This window comes from Chenopodium album, chromosome 27, assembly GCF_948465745.1.
Source record: "Chenopodium album chromosome 27, dcCheAlbu1.1, whole genome shotgun sequence".
NCBI classification, from domain to species: domain Eukaryota; kingdom Viridiplantae; phylum Streptophyta; class Magnoliopsida; order Caryophyllales; family Amaranthaceae; genus Chenopodium; species Chenopodium album.
The window spans coordinates 27,936,519-27,957,550 of NC_137860.1; the positions used below are offsets into that span (position 1 = coordinate 27,936,519).

The 21,032-nt window shown below is 35.0% G+C and overlaps 1 protein-coding gene and 1 pseudogene across 2 annotated transcripts; both read left to right on the forward strand.

Annotated features, from left to right (window-relative positions):
* The first annotated feature begins 1,992 nt into the window (after nt 1-1,992).
* On the forward strand, nt 1,993-6,875 carry LOC145621523 (nuclear pore complex protein NUP50A pseudogene; annotated as a pseudogene). The gene is made up of 2 exons (XR_014108431.1): nt 1,993-2,141; nt 5,213-6,875. The product of XR_014108431.1 is annotated as a nuclear pore complex protein NUP50A pseudogene (transcript).
* A 3,376-nt stretch (nt 6,876-10,251) lies between these two features.
* Nucleotides 10,252-19,974, forward strand: LOC145619320 (protein MLN51 homolog). The gene is made up of 11 exons (XM_081673991.1): nt 10,252-11,174; nt 14,775-14,877; nt 15,076-15,281; nt 15,398-16,218; nt 16,931-17,042; nt 17,946-18,068; nt 18,840-18,898; nt 18,996-19,041; nt 19,128-19,350; nt 19,545-19,636; nt 19,745-19,974. Exons 1-9 carry the CDS (start codon nt 10,570-10,572, stop codon nt 19,153-19,155), a joined length of 2,103 nt encoding a protein of 700 aa, XP_081530117.1. The 5' UTR covers nt 10,252-10,569; the 3' UTR covers nt 19,156-19,350; nt 19,545-19,636; nt 19,745-19,974.
* The last annotated feature ends 1,058 nt before the right edge of the window (nt 19,975-21,032 follow it).

Consider the following 21,032-nt stretch of genomic DNA (forward strand, 5'->3'; position numbering starts at 1 on the left):
CCATGCACGGTGATCTTTAGTTATATATATATATATATATATATATATATATATATATATATAGTATTGATTGAGAAGTATTACTGTACTCAAATCATAAATTAGTTTAAGTATGAAATATGTTAATTTGGTATTTGCAATTTTAATTGTAGCTTTCAATACACAACTAAAACAAAAGTAGGCAAAAAATCTGAGCAATATTTTTTCTTATTGTAAGATTATTTTAAAATTTTGATTTTTGGTATATAATTGATTATTTTTTTTAGAAAGATTTGTCAATAAATATTTTATTTTAAATATAATAATTACTACATGTTAATATGGAATATGTAAAAAAATTAAAAATAAATAAATAATATGATTTTTGTAAGTGATTTGTTTTCTTAATTGAAATATTTTTTTTAGTAAAAAGAAAAAAAAATAATTAAGGACACATCAGGAGATGACACGTGTCATTGCTGGTGTGTCTTTTAGTATATAGTATTGTTTCCTTAATTGAAATATTTTTTTTTAGTAAAAAGAAAAAAAATAACTAAGGACACACCAGGAGATGACACGTGTCATTGCTGGTGTGTCTTTTATTAGTATATAGTATTGATTAAGCTAGCCAATTCAATAAGATTATTGATCTAATATAATTTTTTTTTTCTATTAAAGACACAAACTAAGACATAATTCAATAGTTAAGTTCTTATTAATTAACCTTGAGATCTAGGGTTTGAATCTTTATACTACCTCCGTTTCTTTTTAGTTGACACGTATTTCTTTTAAGGAAGTTTTTTTGTAGTTGACACGTTTTCTTTTGGGATAAATTTTATACCTTGCATTTATAAGGTACCCCACTTGCTTTTTCATTCTCTCTCACTCTATCTCCTCTCGTTAATATGTGTGCCTAAATCAAACGCGTCAACTAAATAGCAATGGAGGAAGTATAAATCATGTTTCTTAACCTTTTTTTAATTAATGTGTAATAACATGGAATAATAGCCAATAAAGAAAGTTGGGAGAGTGTCACGTGGCATGTAGACTTGATTCAAACACCTTAGACAGTACCACGTGGCATGTCTACTTGATTCGAAATGTCTTTAGATATATAGTTTAGATATGTGATTATGTGATATTTCATGCAACAGAGTGTATTTTCACATTCCCTATACATGGACTTGGACCATTCAAAATGGCCCAGATTACATTACAACCATTAAAGGTCTCTACCATGGGCTTGGTATCGATTTATATACTTTATCACGCCCCGCACAAGCTTGGACCATTTCCACTTGAAAATAGATAATATTTGAATCTGTGATCTCATGTCACTCGAGCTCTTGATAGCATGTTAAAAGGCCAATTCATTCAAAAAATGAAGTTAATGATTGAAGCCTAGCATCGGTTTATATACTCTATCATGCCTCCTCAGAGTCCTCACACAAGAGCTTGTTGCGCATAAGATTTTATTTTGGAACGAAGGGCGTAATAAAGCAAACTAAGGCCATGTTTAGTTCACCATACTTTGATTTATTTCGTAAAAAAATAAAGTTCAAACCAGATCAGATTAGAATAAATAAATTTTGACACACTTAATTGTTATACATGTGATTTTTATGGCTAAAATATATTTAATCTTGTAATGAAAAAAATTATGAAAACTACACTTTACGGAGTAATAAAATACACATTATTACGAATATCTCACTTTTAATTTTTTTGAACGGTTAATAAATACTTCGTGTATTATTAATAGATTAGTAAGATTAATAAATACTTCGTGTATTATTAATAGATTAGTAAGATTACCATACATATTAAGTCAAATCAGACGATTAAACCAGATCAGCAAAAATAAACCGAAATAAACAAGCCTAAATATAGCAAAATTAAACCCTTAAACCTTTATTTTGAGTGGGTATAACAGGATAATACGGTGCACCTTAATACACTCCATCAATGCTTCTTCAAGCATCGAGTTACAGACTCTAACCCTAGCTTCACTACTCACAACTCAAAACCCCCCATTTTCTCTCTCCTCTCCTCACTCTCCATCACTCCATCGCCGCCGCCGTCGTCGTCACCGCCTATCGCCGCCGCTCACGTCGCCGGAGTCCCTGAACACCGGCACTGGCGTAGATTCCTCTATTTGCGAGGTCCTTTTTCTTTTAATTATTATCATTTATTCCACTTCTCATTTTATGTCATTTTTAATCGCTTGTTTTTTTAGCTAGTTTTTGTAACTTGATTGAATTGTTTAGGAGATTTAATGTTAAAACTTGCGTTTTTTTTTATAATTATTATTAATAATTTCTTGCTTGATTTGGCTCGATTTTTTGTTATATATTTTGTGGGGTTTGATGGTTGATGCGAATTTTTATTGAAATTTAATTGAAGTGACAGAAAATTGAAATTATTGGTGAATTTTTATTGAAATTTAATTGAAGTGACAGAAAATTGAAATTATTGGTGAATTTTGGGGGTTTTGTGGGTGTTTGTTATTACTATTTCATTATTAGTGTTGCTGAGAATTGGATGTTTTTTTTTTTTATTTATTTATTATTATTATTATTATTTTAAAAATCGACCTAGTTTTTTCTTTATTGTTCATTAACAACAGATGAAGAGTAAATTGAAAATATAATACGTATGCTTGTACTCTTGTAGCTCATCCAGTTTCGATGTCATTTTGTTCTTGTTGGTCCTTTAATTTTGATATGTATCGTACCATCTATCCATTGTTTATATGAGCTTCTGATGGATTGTTTTTAGTATTCATATTCGAGTTAAAGAGAGCCTCTTTGTTTATCACCCATTGCCTGACCCTTCTGTTCTACCGACTTTCGTGTGGTGGTTGGAAATAGTGTATGCACACGCTTCACTATTTTGCAGCGCACGCATTAATGAATTAGTGAATTGGCACTTTGTAATAGGGAAAGTCTAATCATTAAGGTGTTACGTATGGCAAGAAAGATGTTTAAAAGATTTTCGTCCTCCCTTGAATTGAATACAGAGTAGTTAGAATGTTTGCTATTAGAATGTTTGCTATTGAGATTTTGAATCCACTCAACATGGAAGGTCGTTCCGGAATCTAGTAATGTGAAATTGTTTTACATTCATTTGAAATGAATAGGCTATGATTGGATTTAGTGGTTGAAATTTATTAATTTTCTTTTCTAATTTGAATTGACTATAATGTATGAATGTCATTAATTTATTTGTTAGGTTTGTAAGATCATGATTTTATTACTTCAATTAATAACTTATTTGAACAAAAATAAATGGTCAAGATTCAAACAAACGTTCGAATAAAGTGCGCTGAAGAAAGATAAAAATAATTCACCACACCCACTCCAATTCCCACCTGCTCAAAACAACTTAACTGTCAAATTCAAGGTTCTTTAAACATAGAACAAATTAGTTTTTCCTGAGGAGCTAGCTACATAGTATTGCACTGGGTTAACAAAGGAAGTGCTTAGGTTTACTTGGTATATGTGTGGTTGGGTCATGGCCTTATTCCGCATGCTGTAACAATGTCTAGAAATATGTTAAGTGTTTGTGCTGGTATATATATCTTGGGTGTAAGCATTCTGTGGGTTGCTAATAGTTATAGCTTAACGTTTGGTGCTGGACTAGATTTAGTTTCTCTAGTGTACTTTTCTTGATTTGCTGATTATAATTAAATAGCTGATTTCATCTCAAGGTTTTGGTGTATTGGTTAAGGCTTATGTTTGATGAAGGAAACATTGTCATTCTCTGGTTTTAAAAGTTTATTATTGAAATTTTATGGTGATGGGAGTTTGGGGTTTAAAGATTGAAATTGGGAATTTGTTATCACTGACAAAATTTCCTCCCCTTTGCTTAGTTTGTGATGGGAATTAGCTGAAAATCTATAGCTAGCTTACCAAAATTTTATCACCCTCCTTAGTTATTAAATCTTGGGAATAAGGCTTTTTGATCCCCCCCACCCCCTCCCCGTATATTTCCTATTTTTTCATCCAATCATGTCAATTCTGATTCCTATTCACTATTCTTTGATTGCTTGTAACATACAGTCTACACCCTTGTTTTATTGTGGTGCTCAAAAGCTAGTTGACCTTTGTGTCCAACACCCTATGGGTTCACATGGTGCTTGAAAGTGTCATCTTTTTAAGGATCTCTCTTTACTGGGTTCTTCTTCATTAGTACATCATATGTGGGCCTATTTAAACCCTTAAATTTTCTTTAGGGTGCATTCTATTCACTTGGTTTGTATTTCACCTGTTTGAATTTATCTTATAAGTTCTGATAAGAATTTATTTTAGTCATAAATTGAACTTGGGTAGCCCTTGTTAATTTTTACTGAGACTCATATGACCTTATTTTTCCTGAACTTATCTTATTTGAACTTAAAAAAATAAGTGTAAATAAGATGAGCAGTCTTCAACTAGCATCTGATTAGTTGTCTGTGATTTGAGCAATTTTGCTGATAGTTTTGGAAGTGCCTTTTCTCATCACCGCTGACCTTCCTGGGTCTGAGAATGTGTGATTCAACTTTCTATTGACCATCATGCCCTTTTTTGTGTCTTAACTAACAGGAGGTCATGACTTGAGGGTTTTTTTTCTTTTTCTTTTTTTTTTTTCTCTCTCCAGAAAATGGAATAGCTGGGTCATCTGATTTTTCTTCACGCTTCTAAGTACCATGGAGGAGGGTCTTAGAAACTGGTGGGAATTTGTTGTATGATTGTTGGTTGAGATTTCAGTGGTTATCATTTAACAGGTGTTTTGTTTATCATGGTTGCTGGATGAAAACTTAAGGGGAGGGGGGGAGCGGGGGTTCTAGATTTGATTGAGATGAGGTTGTTATAGTAAAGATTGGATGATTTTTTCTGCCATATGGATCAAATGACCTCTAATTCTGTAGATATTGATGCTTAGGGATTAGTTGATGATCTTTATCACTGGACAAGTGAATTTTTTGCTAGGAAGTGTTGAGAGAAAGAGTAACTTAAAATCCTTTATAAATTTCTTAAGCTATTTAAAGTTGAAGTTAATATTTTATTTTTTGGTTTTTAATGCCTGTGGATGGATCAATTGATGGGTATTATTATATGACTAGTTTTAAAGGGGTAAGGTTAGATTAGTTTTCTAATGTCATGCATTTTGTAGTCTCAAGTTTCTTCAGCAGTCTTTGTCTTGTGCATGCAGTGTCTATATCTGACTCCTTTCTTGAATTTCTTTTCAGCAGTCTTTGCCCTCTTATTGTCAGTTCTTTTATCTCCAATGGGTGATGATAATCAGCCTTCTAAGAAAAGAGCTGCTGGTAGAGAATTATCTCGAGACAATCCTGGTCTTGATGATGAGGAAGAATACGAAGAACCAGCAGGAACTTTCAAGAAAGCGGCTGATGATGTATTGGCCACAAGAAGAATAGTGAAAGTTCGTCGTCAGCAAACTTCTACAGCACCCTCTGCTCCCTCATCAAATCCTTTTGCTGGAATTCGATTGGTCCCCCCGGCACCTGCTCCTGCTCCTGCTCCTGCTCCAGCTCCTGCTCCTGCTACTGCAGAAGCACAGGCTGCTGAAGACAAAACAGGTAGTGAAGATGCAGATACCAAAGATGACGCTAACTCAGAAACTCAAGTGAAACCAGTAGAACCAAAAGAGACACCTAATGAGGCTACAACAGAATTTAATGCAGATAAGGAGAAAGAAGCACCCACTGAGCAAACAAATGTTGTCAGTCAACCTGATCAAGCTGCTGATGTTACTGCTGCTGAGCCCAAGCCAAGTGATGAGAGAGAAGCTGATGACAGTTCTGTAAAAACAAGTGAAGCTGGTGAAATACAAGCTGATTGTACCAAGGGTGAGAATGATAGCACAAATGACAATGAAAAACCTGATGCAAGTGGGAATGGCGGTGCTGCTTTGAGTTCATTTCAACAACTTTCAAACAGCCAAAATGCGTTCACTGGCCTTATGGGCACTGGATTTTCAACCTCTACTTTCTCTTTCGGCTCTCTTCAAAAAGATGGGTCTCCTTCACAGGCATCTCTTCCTACCTTCAGTTTTGGCGCCCCGACTAATGGTAGTACCCCCCTTTTTGGTTCAGTGATGGCAGGGACATCCATTGGGACCAAGACTGAAAGTTCCACATTTCGTTCTATGCCAGAGGTACCAACAGAAACAGGGGAAGAGAATGAAGAAACAGTTTTTAATGCTGATTCTGCACTTTTCGAGTTTATTGATGGTGGATGGAAAGAACGTGGTAAAGGAGAGGTAAAATTGAACGTCCTAAAAGCGGAAACTCAGAAAGCTCGGTTGGTGATGCGAGCTAAAGGGAATTTGAGATTGATTCTGAATGCAAGTCTTTTTCCTGATATGAAGCTCACAAAGATGGACAAAAAAGGCATTACCTTTGCTTGTGTGAATATCGCTACAGAAGGCAAGGATGGGCTGTCAACATTTGCTCTGAAGTTCAAAGATGGCTCGATTATGGAAGAATTTTTTTCAGCAGTTTCAGCTCACAAGCAAAAACCTGCTACTACTGAACTGAAGACTCCAGAAAACTCTCCAAAGGCCTCAGGTGATTAAAAAGTATATTTGCAAATATCTGCTGGTGTTATTGCATGAGAAGCTGTAGCCCTGTAAAACTGATGCTGTTGTCACCAGAGACAGGGAAGTGAGGAGGTTGTTCAAGATTTTTGTATGCCAAAGCCCTTTTCTGGGGTGAAAAGTGATAAGAAGACGATTACCGCCCCATTTTGTTGTGCGCCTGCACTGTAACATGTCATGAATGAGGTATTTGTCAACTTAGTAACTACTTGTAATCCGAGATGTTGAATAATATGTTAGAACGTTTGTTACTGAATTTGGATCTGGGATATATGGAGCTATGTTATTGCGAATTACATCAGTTATTTGCATTCTTTGATTAGGTTTTAAAAGTTTGCCGCTTTATTCCATTGATCATCAATGGTTGTTGCTTTGTGTCTGGAAGACCATAGGACTTGACCTGGATTATTGTTCTCTTGTGATCATAGTGATTTTGATTTTTTTTTTTTTTTTTTTTTTTTTTTTTTTTTCTCAAATTATCTTAGATTTGAGATTCCCTATATCCTTTTGTTTCTTTTTGTTAGTTTTCAAAATAAACTTGATTGAGATATGAATCATATGATAGGTATTAATTGATGTATTAAAAGTCTATAGAAACAAATCTATCTCACATAAAAAATTGTACTATTTTCCCCATCTTGAAATAGGTTAAACTAATGACCTATTAAGTAATGGGTTTCATTTCAATTAAATGGATTTGACCTAATTTGGTTGTTTGGGGATAGAAAACATTTTGAAGTGAATTTATTCAATACACACATGCATAATACTCGTAGCCCATAACTTTGAATTTGGAATTTATCATACAACGTAAATTCCTTTTTTTTTTTTTTTTTTTTTTTTTTTTTTTTTTTCTCTAAGGGTTAAATTAAATTATGGATAGAAAAGTACAATTACAAGAAAAATCAAAACTATCAAACACAAATAATCTTATGATGATAAGTGAATTAGGGCCTGTTCAGTTCAGTTCAATTCTTGTTCCTAATTTTCTTCTCTATAACAATTTATTTCAGTTCAGTCAGCCCCAATCTATTCAATTCAGTTGTTTTCGGTAAATCGAAATAGGCCCTTAGTGTGGGACTAAGGTAGTAGTTTTGTAGTCCATTCGAGTAGTCTAATTAAGTTTTATTAGTTCTTTTTTTTTAAAAAAAAGGAAGTACTATTTCAACTTAGTTTCGCCTAATCTATTTCATTTCATATTAATTCATGTCAATTTCAACTCTATAAAAAAACTTTATTATTATTCGTCCTGAATTGGTAGCAACGTTTTCATTGGCATAGTTTTTATTTTTATTTTTTATTTTATTTTTTACTTTTTTATTTTTTTAACAAAGCCTTATTATTATTAATAACTTTAGTATAGTTGTTTTAAACTCATTATAACGTAGCCTGAATAATATTGGACAAGCATTAAAACAAGGTCTAAATATTAGAGTCTTAATGTTTATTTTTTGTTTTTGTTATATAATAAATTTTTACTCATAATTAACCACTAATGTGCTTTATGTGCAGCATAGCCACATTGTGTGACCACTCATAAAAATACCCAGAGTAACCCCTACTACACTGACAAAATAACCCCTAATATATTAACGCTTTGTTTGAATAGCAAATAAGGAAGGAAAAGAAGGGAAGGGGAAATAGAGGAAGGGAAGGGAAAAGAAAGGGAGGGCCGGAGGGGGAGGTGAGCTCCATTTTCCCTCCAAATCTTTCCAATTTTGGAGAGATAATGGTTAATAAAGAGAGAGGGAATGAAAATGGATCCCTCCCTCTCCTTCCCCTTCCTTCCTCCAATCTTTTACCCAAACAAGAGATTTTGTCCCCCTCTATTTCTCTTCTCTTCTTTTCCTTCCTATCCAAACAAAGTGTAAGAGAGTAACCCTTGTTATTTTTATTGATGAGTTACCCTTAAAAAACTAAGTGTCCCCTAGACAGAGTAATGCCTATATTACTAACTACATAACCCCTGTAACCATAACAAAATAAGTTCAATAACATTAATCGAGTTATCCCATGGTGACTGGGCACACCATGCGGCCAACCACATATAAAAGTTACGGAGTAGTATGCACTGTACTCCTGTAAAAACAATTGATTTAAATATAGGTTACTTTGGTGCCCAAAAAAGTCTCAAATTTTGAATTGGGCGAACCTCTTAATACGTTTCGCTCTATTGTGAGACACTATTATCTTTAAGAGAAATCCATGACATCTCTTCTAAACGTACCAAATATGAAAAATTCAAGCATCACATTAACTCATTATGGGTCATGTTTGGAATCAAGAATGAAACTAGAGTGTTATGGGGAAAGAAAGAGGATGGAATGAACCATTCCAAGTACAATGTTGTTTGTTTTACAAAAACAGAAGGAAACAAACCACCACACCACCACCATAGAACCAGCTATTTTCTTCACTTTGAAACCTTTTCCAACCACCCCACCACCACCCAACCTCACTTGCTGGCCCTCGCCACACATCCCCCACCCTTCGCCGCCCCCATCCTCTTTCATCGGAAAGCACTCCCCCTCTCCTGAAAACATTCACGCACCCGCGAAAAACCCTAGAAACCCCTTCCCCTCCTTGTAAAATCGTCGGAAGAGGTTTATAGGGTTTTTCGCGTGTGGGTGAACGTTTTCAAGGGAAGGGGGAGCGCTTTTTAGGGATAGGGGCGTCTATTCATGGTTCCTACCGTTGAGTGGATCTTGCGGGAAGTGGTCGGAGGGAGGCTAATCGGAGTTCCTGCCGGAGGTGTCATCGCCGGTGGCCTTTATTGCTTGCTGCCGGTGGTTTTGGTTTTCTAGGGTGTTGAGGAGAGAGAGTGAAGGTAATATATGGTAGGGAATGGAAAATTCTAGGGGGGGGGGGTGGAGGGTAGGGAATCACTGTGAAATAAATTGGGTAAACTCAAAAATAAAAATAGGTAAAGGGAATGACAAAAAGTGAAAAACAAACAACAATAAAGGGAACCGAGCTTATTCATTCCCTGTCCCTTTGATTATTACCCCCAATCAAACAACCACTTAGAACTTGATTCTTACCTTGTATTTGGTTGTTGTTTATGAATGACTTTTTTTTTGCTTGATACCTAGAAGTATAAACATATGATATACACCACACCCACATCTCCCTTCCTCATTCCTTGCGAGTTTAAGGTATCAATTTAAAATTTGAAATTAGTTAAACAAACATTAGGTTGGGTTTATACTCATTTCGGACTTACCTCATACCTAAATCCTACGAACCAAATGTCCCTCAATCCTCATGTATAATTTCACAATTTTGTGTACTCAACTAGTAAGCCTTGTTTTGTAGCACCAATTTCCTGTAACCACTCAAATTTTTTAGGAAATGCACTAAATGTGTGGGTTGGTTGGTTAAACAAAAATTTGCAAAATGGAGGAAATTGAAATTCATAGGAATCTCTATTTTTTACACAATCTGAGAATTAATTTACCAACCTTTCCTTTGATAATTCAAATTTCTTAATTGTAATTTCCATTTATGCTAACCAAATAAAGTAGAACAATTTCTTAGGAATTAGACAAGGAAAATAATTTACATTAATTTACCATAAGAAGTTAATTCCTATTGCAATCAAACGAGTCCTAAAAAGTTCAAAAGAAAAAGTTTACGAGAGTGATATGCATATATCGAGGATAATCGGACATGCCGAAAAAGCCCTTGTAGAAGAGTTAAGATAAACCCGGTGCTCTTCATCTCCCTCTCCTTTCAAAAAAATAAAAAGGCTTTTAAAACCAATCAAAAACCTTCTCAAAACTTCCATTTTCTCTCTCCTGTTGTCACGCAGGAAAGAAACCCAAATTTCTTTTACCCGATTTATAAAGTCTTCTCAACTATTTGCTGACCAAATTTTCCCAATTAATCTTCCTAATTCTCCATTAATTTTCTCTCTCCTACGAATGAAAATCTAGGGTTTCGATTTTCGGGAGAAATTCGTCACAAATTCCATCGATTTAGGGTTTTAGAATGGAGAAGATGGCGGGAGAAGGAGAAGGAGATGAAGAGATTGAGTACGAGAGTGATCCAGAAGAATCGAAGATGTCGTTGAAGATGCGAAGGAGAGAAGCGAGCGATGATGAGGAGGAAGAAGACGAGGAAGAGGAGGAGGAGGAGAGAGAGAGGGAGGTTGAGAGGCGGAGGAGAGAGGCGGCGTTGCCGAGGTCAGGGATCGTTGATTCCGAGGGTGAATCTGATGGGCAAGGTGCTGCGGCGGACTACGATGATGATGAGGAGGAAGAGGAGGAGGAGGAGGATGATGGAGAGGAGTATTATGATGAGCAGGAGTATGAAGTGGGGGGAGTTGTTGTGTTTGATGCGTATGATGGGGGAGAAGTTGGTGGGCAGGGTGTGGTGGGTGTGGGAGGTGAGGTTTCGGAGGCGGGGAAGGCGGTTGGGGAAGCCGATGAGAGTGGGAAGACGGCCGAGGGCGGTGAGGGGGACGGGGAAGGTGAGGGTGAGGGTGGACAAGGTGAAGGGGAGAAGAAGGAGAATGAGCCATTTGCTGTGCCTACTACTGGGGCGTTTTATATGCATGATGATCGGTTTAAGGATAATGCTGGTGGTCGACACAGGTATTGCTTCTAAGTTATGCCCGGTTTTTTCGAATTTTGTATTTTGTGTTATTTGTATCTATTTCGTTTATTGAATACAATTGTGTTTATTGTTGTTATATAAATAGTTTTATGTGGGAAATAGAGGGAGGACAATTGGAATAATCTTGTGTTTCTGAGTGGTAGTGTAAAGAATTTATGGATAATAAAGTTGAGGGTATATAGTGTGGAATCTAAATGATACATGATTGATGTCGATACTTGGATTAAAGAGATACTGAGATGGATAAGGCGGAATCACTGGACAATAAATAAAGCTCCGTTTAAAATTTGAGTGGGTTAGAGTGAGGGATAGCTTAGTTGGTTAGAGCTTCCCTCCCTGTTTTAGGGGATCCTGGATCGATTCTCATCACCCGCCCTTGTGGCAATTTGGGGTTGTATTTTGCTCATCTAATTGACAAATGAGGAACATAATTACTTTGGGTACATCTAGATAAGAATTTTTATTATGTTTGAAACTATCTCAAGGAAAAGCTCCTTTCGTCTTAGTTCATCATGCCAACAGAAATAAGTGTCACATATGTTATTAAAAGAAATAGAAGGCAATCAAATATGAAACATGTTTTCTTTTTTGAACTTCTCATGAGCAGGATAATGTTACTGAACACTGTTTTTTTTGAGAAATATACACAGCTAAGGAGATGGGGTTATTGTATAATGTATAGTATAACTTAAGAACATAATTAGTGTGGTATGAAGAACATGTTTCAAGATTACTTTTAAGCATCCAGTAGGATACGTGTTCCCAAAGCAAGACTTTCAATTTTTGCGACAATTAGTTTTCTGAGAGTATGTTATTAGCCAAGAATAACACCAGCATTACCCTTAAACCTTTTTCTTTAAAAATTGGGGTTGGTTGCATGTTGCAAGAAATTGTTTAATTAGATTTTTTTTTTTTCTATCAGACAATGTCATCTATGGTTTTCGCCATATCAGAGATGTAATTGTGTTATTATGTTTCCTCTTTTCTTCACTTTTCTTCATTTACTGTTTAGGTGTCAAATATCCCTTTTGGTACATTATAATTGTTGTGTGTAAAATGTTTTGCTGCCAGAACAGTATCATACTCTTTTGTGACACTTCTTTGGTCACTTGACTGAGTTGAGTAGTGTTACAACGTTCGTGGTACGGAGGCCCGAATTGTGACCTGGTTCGTTTGTACTGGAACGCGGTACAAACGCGACTCAGGTCGCTTGTGGTCGCGACTCAGATCATGAAATTGGCGACCCCATTTCAAAGACTGAGGCTCTGCTTTTGCGTTTTTAGGGTTAAAGGTTGTTGATGGCTCAAAGCTCAAGTGTCGAATCTTCAAATATGGTGGAGAATAGAGGTTGAAGACAGACATAGGAGAGAGGAGAGAGATTTCAGAACATTGGATACTATTTTTTTTTTTTTTTAATTAATAAATAAAGTGAAAATTAGGGGAGACAAGTTAGAAAATTGAATGGCTTAAATCGTACTGGAATCACCAAAAGGCAGTGTTCCACATATTTGTTTTCGTACCACGATACTAATCGTACCCCGTACCTTGTAACTTTGCACAGTTGACTAACATCATAAACTAGAAGAAGTTTTAACTTAGGTGGCCCGTTCAACATCACTGTAGTTTTCAAGTTTTTGGTTTTTTTGTTTTTGAAAGTTATATGATATGTGTCATAGAAATAGTAATACATTACTCAAACCTATTGAAATCATGATTATATATAAAACTAACTACTAGAAAATGAAAATCACTTTTCCTGGTTTTCAAACCAAAAAAAAACCCGTTACGAACAAGCCTTTAGTTCTTTTGTTTCTAGTGCTCGCATCCTAGTTCTAATATCATATAGTATATATATATTTCTCTCAGTAGGTGTTTGCTATGTAATTATAATAGCTCATTAATGCTATTTTAATGAAAGCTTATGGATCCATCTCGGTAGGTGTTTTCAAACTTAAAAAAAAAAAACCATTATGGGTACAATGTAATTAGTTGAAATTTTACTCAGTTTTCTGAGGGTGGAGAAAATTACCATGCCTTGTTTATATTTGCTTAGGATTTCTCTTAGTTCTGTCCAAGTTTCTGTGCTGACTTTGCTACCTATCATGTGAGGCCTTGTAGCCCATAGTCCCATACCCAGATTTTTACTTATAGCAAGAACCAATATAGAGGTCTTGTGTCAGGCTGTGTACAGTTGTCTTGCCCTTAATTATTTACTAGGTTAGGTCCCGTGCCATACACGGTAATTTTAATTATTATTTTTAAATTAACAATGAATTTTTTCTAAAATATTATATGGCGTAATGAATTTATTATAAAATACCCTATAATTAAAAGAGCCTATTTTCCCGATTATTATTTTTAAAACGCATTTGACAATATGTATATTATATTTCATAAAAAAATTGGTACAATGTTCTTATCGTTAACCAAATTGGTTTTTAAAACGTTGCTCATTACACTTCTATAGTCACTTAGGGATGTCAATGGGGCGGGGCGGATTTTGGCTTTTCAATCCCACCCCTGCCTAATATTCTCATCCCCATCCCCGCCTCGCCAAGTCCAATGCTAAAACCATCCCCACCCCACCCCCCACTTGGATATCCACCCCCACCTATCCCCGCCTCCCAAATACAACAACAACACTACATAATTTAAATTACAACAAAAAAAAAATTCATGTTTATATTATACTTTTTAATTTTTTTTTTTTATATATATATCATAATGTATTACATTTATTACTTTATTTTACATTATTATTTATTATTTATATGAAATAGCATAAAAGTATATAATTATTTTTTAAAAAATATATAGATAGGTATGGGGTGGGGATGGGGCGGGTATGAAGCGAGGCGGGTGGGGGTGGAGCGGGGATGGGGTGGGTACAACCTAAAATCCACCCCTGCCCCATCACCCATGGCGGGTATGGTTATAATCCCCATCCTTGCCACCTGCCAAACCGGGATCCATCCCTAGTCACTATGTATATCTCAAATTATGTTAAGAACCTGATTTTTTTCTCTTTCATTGATTGTTAGTTGTTAATATTTATTTGTAGAAGGATACATCAAAATTTTAATTTAATCTATTTTTTAATATTTGAAATTCAAATTACTTTCTTGGATATTTTTAACACATAACTAAATATAAATAAATAAAATTATTGTTGTAATAAGTAGTACATAATATTATGGCACAATTATATTAAAAATCTGATTTACTATATTTTTTCTACTTTAGTTTCTATATTTGCCAATGTACTCCGTATATGTTATGGAAAGACATATCAAATCTCTTATACGTAGTATATGTATTATTTTGCTATCTTTTTTTTTTATGTATTTATGTATTATTTTGCTATTTTCTATTTATGTATAAGATTTGTTTGCTAAAGATTTTTTTTTTTTTTTTTAAAAAAAAAAAGAAAACTAAATGACACACCAGAAAATGACACGTTTCATTGCTGGTGTGTCTTTTAGTATATAGTTATTGATTGTCGATGGCTTTGCATTGCTGGTTTAGTGCTATTATCTCTGTTTTTAAATAAATTTTTTCAACTGTTCTGCTCTTATTAGGCGAACCTTTGGTGGTAGAAAGTTGTGGGAATCCAAAGATGAGAGGAAATGGGGGCATGATAAATTTGAGGAAATGAATACATCAGACAGGCATTTTGAGGAGGTAATGTTCTTTGTTGCTATTTTCTTGTGCTTTCTTTTCACGTCATCTGCAAAATTATACTGGATCATGCACAACTACATCATTATTTTCTGCTTAGTTTTTATGTATCTGGTGTTGTAGATAAATGAAAGTCTATCGATTTTGATGAATTTGCTTCTATCATTTTATTTGTTATTGATTATATTTGATTATTATCAGGGAAGGAGGTCTTCTAGAGGATCTTCTCGAGGCCGTGGGAAAGCTAGAGGTCCAGATCGTGAGTTTGCTCGCGGGAGCAGAATGAGAGGATATGATGGTAACAACAATCAAAGTGCTCCTCCAAGAGATGTGAGAGGAAGAGGACCTAGAAGATATCAACCCTCAATGAAGAATAGGAGTGAAACATTTCAACCACATAACAAACAGTGAGGACTCTGAAATTTCTACTCCATGGTTGTGTAATTTTTACTTTCTTTATATTTTTTTTAATTTTTTTTTTTTTTTTTTTTTTTTTTTTTTTTTTTTTTTTTTAATTTCTTAGAGTGGCCAAGTCGCTGGACAAAAAATCGCATGCTGGTTCTGCCAGAGCAGCTGCTTCAACAGCTAGCCTTGATATGGATCATGAATCAGTTCCGGCTAAGAAAGTGGCATCCAATTTAAACTCAGCTTCCCCTCCTTTTTATCCGTCAGCCTCATCCAATAAAGATGTTGCATTGCCTCAAAAAAAAGAAGCTCAAGGTGGAAATCATAGCAGGAATATTCGCTCATCTGCTGTAGACCATAATTTTTCAGTGCCACAGTCAACACAAATGTGGAGAGGGAAGAATGTTATTGGTTCTATGGGTGTGGACAAGCTGCACATTGATGATCCAGTTCCTCCAGCCAAGCCATTGAATAATGTGCATATGCAATCTTCTGCTTCCCCATCAGTTGGTGCTACTCAGATTACTCTGTCTAGAGCACACGGAAGGGGAGTAGCGCCATCTGGATCCTCCATATTTCAACCTCAAACCAATAACCAATTCAAGAAAGTTTCATCACCAGCACCTCAAGTTTCTCAGCGGGCTCCTGTTCAAAGCCGAGGTCAGACTTCTCAGCAGAATTCAGGTCAGCAACTTGTCCAACGCCCTCCTGGTGGCTCTCAAAGTTCTCCTCCAAAAGCAAGTTTGTCGAAAAATACATTTGAGCCTGGAAACTTTGATGCCCAATTAGAATCTGGTAAATCTATGATTGCTGTGGCTGGAAAAGGAAAAGGAAATGCCCAGGGAACTGGTAGGGGTGCACTTGTGTATGGTGGTGGTGGACCAGGTGGTAACATGGGTTCTGGTGATCCAAACCTTCCAGCTTTCTTCCCAGCTAACTGTAAGTTTTCTTTTCTTGCTGGATATATATTTTTTCTTTGCGTGTTTGACCTTCCAAAAATTCATGACTTTGAATTCAGTGGACTAGCTTTGGTTGAGTCTAACTGAATTTAGGCTTCTGCTTTGGTGAAACCGCAGTTAGTGCACCAATGTAGAAGTCACCTAGTGGTTGTCGCATATATATATATATATATATATATATATATATATATATATATATATATATATATATATATATATATATATATTTCGTTATTCTAATTAATTCAACATACTGTATATTGTTTAATTAAAGTGGTTTTGTTCCAGATTAAGCCGTTGGTTTTATTGGTTGCTTGACCCAGTTTAATCCTGAGAATTCTCCTATTATCTGATTTATCTATAGTACTTTGGCTAATTCATGTATTATAACTTATGGATCCATCTCGGAATCCATATAAATGTTGAATTGTCAATTAATCAACAGATTTATGTACAAGTCAGTTTTGGTTGAAAGTTTTATTATCTAGAGTTTTAGATAGTAAGAAAGTGTGCATAGTTGAATGTTTATAATCTAACCTTTTCAAAAATTATATCTGCTATTTGGTATGTGAGAAATAGAATCATTAGATATCATCTTTTTTTGTTTCATTGATTTTGTTAAAATAAAATTCTGTCCCTCTTTATATCAAAGGCTTGAGATATTATAACTTTACTTGTTGGGCTTTGTGCAGTTATGCAATTTGGGGGCCAGCATCCCGGTGGTATTGGAGTTCCTGCTGTTGGAATGGCATTTCCTGGATATGTTGCTCAGCCAAATGGTCTTGGAAATTCTGAAATGACTTGGTATGTACTCTTGTTTGTTGCTTTTTCCTTCCAGAAAGATGCTCGGTCAGAAATAGGCTATTCCAATGTGCTATTCTGTATTACTTGACATTTTTAAAATAACAGTGTTATTTTAGAATTTGTGCAATAGCTTAAATAAAAGACGGTCATTAAAGTGATTAAAAATGGAGAGTAAGCCATTTAAGATTTTAGGAATGAACTGGTGCATTTTGGTTGTAGAATGCTTTTATTATCATGTTTTACGGAGTATATGTTTTTTGATCAACCATATTCAGTGTGTGCTAATGTGTATAATTTTGAACCACAATTCTATTTTTAGTTACACTAGTCAAGTCACCTGATTGAGCAATGTCTCTTTGTATCGATCCAGTTCTGCTACCTTTTGTTATATATGTTGCAGTTTAAGTTCTTTCTTTGATTCATGGCTACTCAGTCTTGATGTGTCTCTTCAATCTGTTGGATTTCAGTTGTGTCCACCTGATATCATGTGCAGAATCGAAGATTTTTAGAGTTGCGTCATTGACTCTTTGTTTTGATTGTTTTCCTTTATTTCATTTGGTTTACTTTTGGCCCAATCCACTTTCATGTGTAAACAGAAATACATTATAACCGATACATGAGGCTTTTCTTGATTTGAAGTATTACAGATCCATGAGAAGTTAAGAAAACTCTATTTCCCTTGAAGCCTAATAATGTGTTTACTTGATAGAGATTTATGATTAGAATTACCTTTGAATCTGAATGTCTTTGTGCTCTTGTTGCTCCATCATTGATTCTCTGCATGTTGAGCTCTATACGTTTGGAGTATCAGTTTTCAATATCTTTGTTGTGTGAAGTCCGATTCACCTTGTTATTCATTATATGACTTTTTACTAAATAGTGTTGTTTTTTTGATATGTTCAGGTTACCTGTTCTAGCAAGTGCAGCAGGTGCTCTGGGTGCCTCATATTGTAACCCTTATATGGCTGTTGATGGTTCTTACAATCCTCGACCAACAGGGCAACCATCTGCCTTGCCTGCTCCTAGGTCCGTACTATACTCGAAACTTTGTTGCGTATTCATAGAACTGTTACAGTGTACCTTGTTTAGCTCTTGAATATAGCATGTGTAGATATCATTCAAGATGTCTGCACTTTGATATAGTTGAACCTATTCAAATAAGCAGTCAGAGGAAGATGTTAAATTTTTTACACCACTTCTTTGTTGTTTACCGTTGCGAACAAATTCTTAAATGTGCTTCCAAGACTGTAGGTAGATAAGGCTTGCAATCTTTTTTATATGTGCTCCTATTTAATAACATTGATGCCTTATCTCACTGCCTTATGTGGTGTTATTATTATTACATTTTTTTTTCCTTTTTTTTTTTTCCCTTTTTTTTGGGTGTGTGTGTGAGTGTGCCAACTGAGCTGAAGGAACAGATTTTGGTTCGTACTAAATTGTGTGTTAAGTCATGATTCGTGAAATTTGTGTCAAAGGATGTTAGGCCAGGGTGTATTCTGCCATTTGTATCTCTTCTGAACTCTATGATCATTAGAAATGCACACTCGCAGAATGTTCTGTGTTTCCAACTCAGCCCCCTTAAACTATATACGTGTAATGATTGTACTATGACTGGTGTTTGTAATTAGAATTATAGAAAGGGCAAGGTATGCTTTGATTTTAAGCCTATGCTTGTTTCAGCTCGCCTGTTATATTTGTTTTATTGGCCACCTCAACTCTAAAGCTCAAATATTGTGTTGGCAATATGTTGCTCTTTGGCCTTTGTCTTAGTGCTTAACAATCTTCTTTCTTTTGCAGCAAGGAGACTAATAATCTCAGTAAACCTAGCAATGAATTAAAACTTCCACAAAAAACTGGTAAATATACAAATATTATAGCTTTTAAATGGTATTTTCTGTTACTTTTTTTTTTTTTTTTTTTTTTTTTCATTGATCTGATTCTGCTTGATTGCAGATGTGGCTAATGATGAGTTTAGTCAGAGACAAAATAAGCCTCGCAGGTGGATAGAACTCAGAGATGTTCTTTATATTCGTTGCTTTTGTCCTCTTTTCTTACTGATTAGTTGTTCCGTTTTCCATTTTACAGATACTCAGAGATGAATTTTAGCCAGTGAAGTACATAATGAAGTTTCTGCCTGTTCAAATAAGATTTGGAAGTTTTTTCCTTTGAAATTGAAAATAGGTCGTCGTGGTTGGCTTAAGAACTCCGGTTTATTCTCATCATAAGGCTCTCTTTCTGACTCCCATTTGTGTTCTTGCGCCCTTGCGCTAGACCACATTGGGCCTTCTGTGTCTCAGAGATATCTTAGGTAAGAAAAATTCCCAGTGATTTGCATGAAATTCTTGGAAGTTTCATTTGTGCACATTAGTGTTACTTTCAAGTGGCGGCATTGGAAATGTAATTGATTGTAACAATTTTCTAGGATTAGCAGTTATATTTTTTAACTTTCAGCTGTGGTCATGGGTATTTATAAGGCTATCTTTGTCTTTGAATGACTTGCAGTTAATATGGTATGCGTCTGCTCAAGCTGTTCTCAGTTTAGGAAGATTGTTGCCGTCAAATGGGTTGGTTTGTAGCTTTCTGTTTGATATGCGGTATGGATCATGGACCAAATTAATCTTTCATTGATTCATTGATTGGGTTTGTTGCCTTGGCTGATAGCAATATAAGTGTGTTGGTGTTCCGTGCTTCTGTGGTTTTAGGTTTTCTGGTGGCTTGGTTTTCATGAAGCTCGTTCAGTACACATGGCTTTTTTGAGGAAGTGTTTGCAGAAGATGTTCGATAAGCCAGACTTATTGTGCTACATACATATCTAGCTTTTTTTTTTCTTTTTCTTGTTGATTTCGTGAATTGGCTTTTTAGCTTGTGCTGTTTACCTTTCTATTCTATTCTATTCCTGTTTATGAGTTAATGTTGGCCGCATTGTCTATTATTTCTATGTTATTTTTTCGTTTGGGGTTAAACCTGCTTGTCAATTTTTTTTTTCTAGGACTGCTTTGATTAATGAGTGCTTTCATCACTAGATTTTTGCTTTGATGAACAAACATTAGCTAAATTAGATTAAGCTTTTGTTTTTGCAAGGGAGCAACGACTTGTTTGATGGGTGATGATAATTGAATGCTATGGGAATGAGCTCTACTTTTTCTTTCTTTTTTAACGGCTAGTTTGGCTTCTCACCTTGTAGTGTTTTTGCGTATTACTAGTATTTGTGATCCCGATTAATCATTCAACTTGGCCTTTGAAAGTTTTATCGGAGCAACCAAGCAAAGGTCATAAATATGTTTGTATTTTGCATGATACTCGTACGTGATACTACGGGTTAACCATTATCGCTTACAATGTACTGTATTTATTATCCTTCCCATCCCTGTCGTAAAAACATTGTTAGTCTACTCAATTCCCGATTTGTTACTAGAGATTCCATTTTTTTTCGGTTGAGTAACTGTATTGTTCATTTATGCTTCATTGTTATGCTTGCTACCATTGCTTCATGTCCTTAACTACGCAGATTGGGAAAATACCAAGTACATCAACTCTATTTTAGTCATATGAATTTAATTAACCATTAGTTCAACTCTATCTATGGTTGAAGTGCGGTCAAAATGGACACAAAAAAAAAAGGAAAAAAGGTTCACCAACTTGTACTTGGAAAAATACAAGGAATTTGTAATTTTGTATGGCAAACTTCATCTTGAAGGTATATATGAATGCGTGATGCTGAATAGTTAATTTATTTTATGTTCAAATCATTTTATTTATTGCATGTTGTCAGATTTGATTATCAACTTGGATTATTTTAGAAATCACAGTTTAAAAAAAAAAAAAAATCACAGTTTTACTCCATAAAACAAAAGTACTATAACTTGTATAAAAATATCTTTAGTATGACAGGTTTGCAGTTTTGTACCATATATAATTTCACTATTCATTAATATAATAAAGAATGATCGATACAATAATCTTAAGAGTTGCGATCCTCACATTGTGATT

Coding starts and splice junctions, on each gene's coding strand:
- LOC145619320 (XM_081673991.1), top strand. CDS start 10,570: ATGGAGAAGATGGCGGGAGAAGGAGAAGGAGATGAAGAGATTGAGTAC. Junction 14,878..15,075: donor CAGACAGGCATTTTGAGGAG/GTAATGTTCTTT, acceptor GATTATTATCAG/GGAAGGAGGTCTTCTAGAGG. Junction 19,042..19,127: donor AGACAAAATAAGCCTCGCAG/GTGGATAGAACT, acceptor TCCATTTTACAG/ATACTCAGAGATGAATTTTA.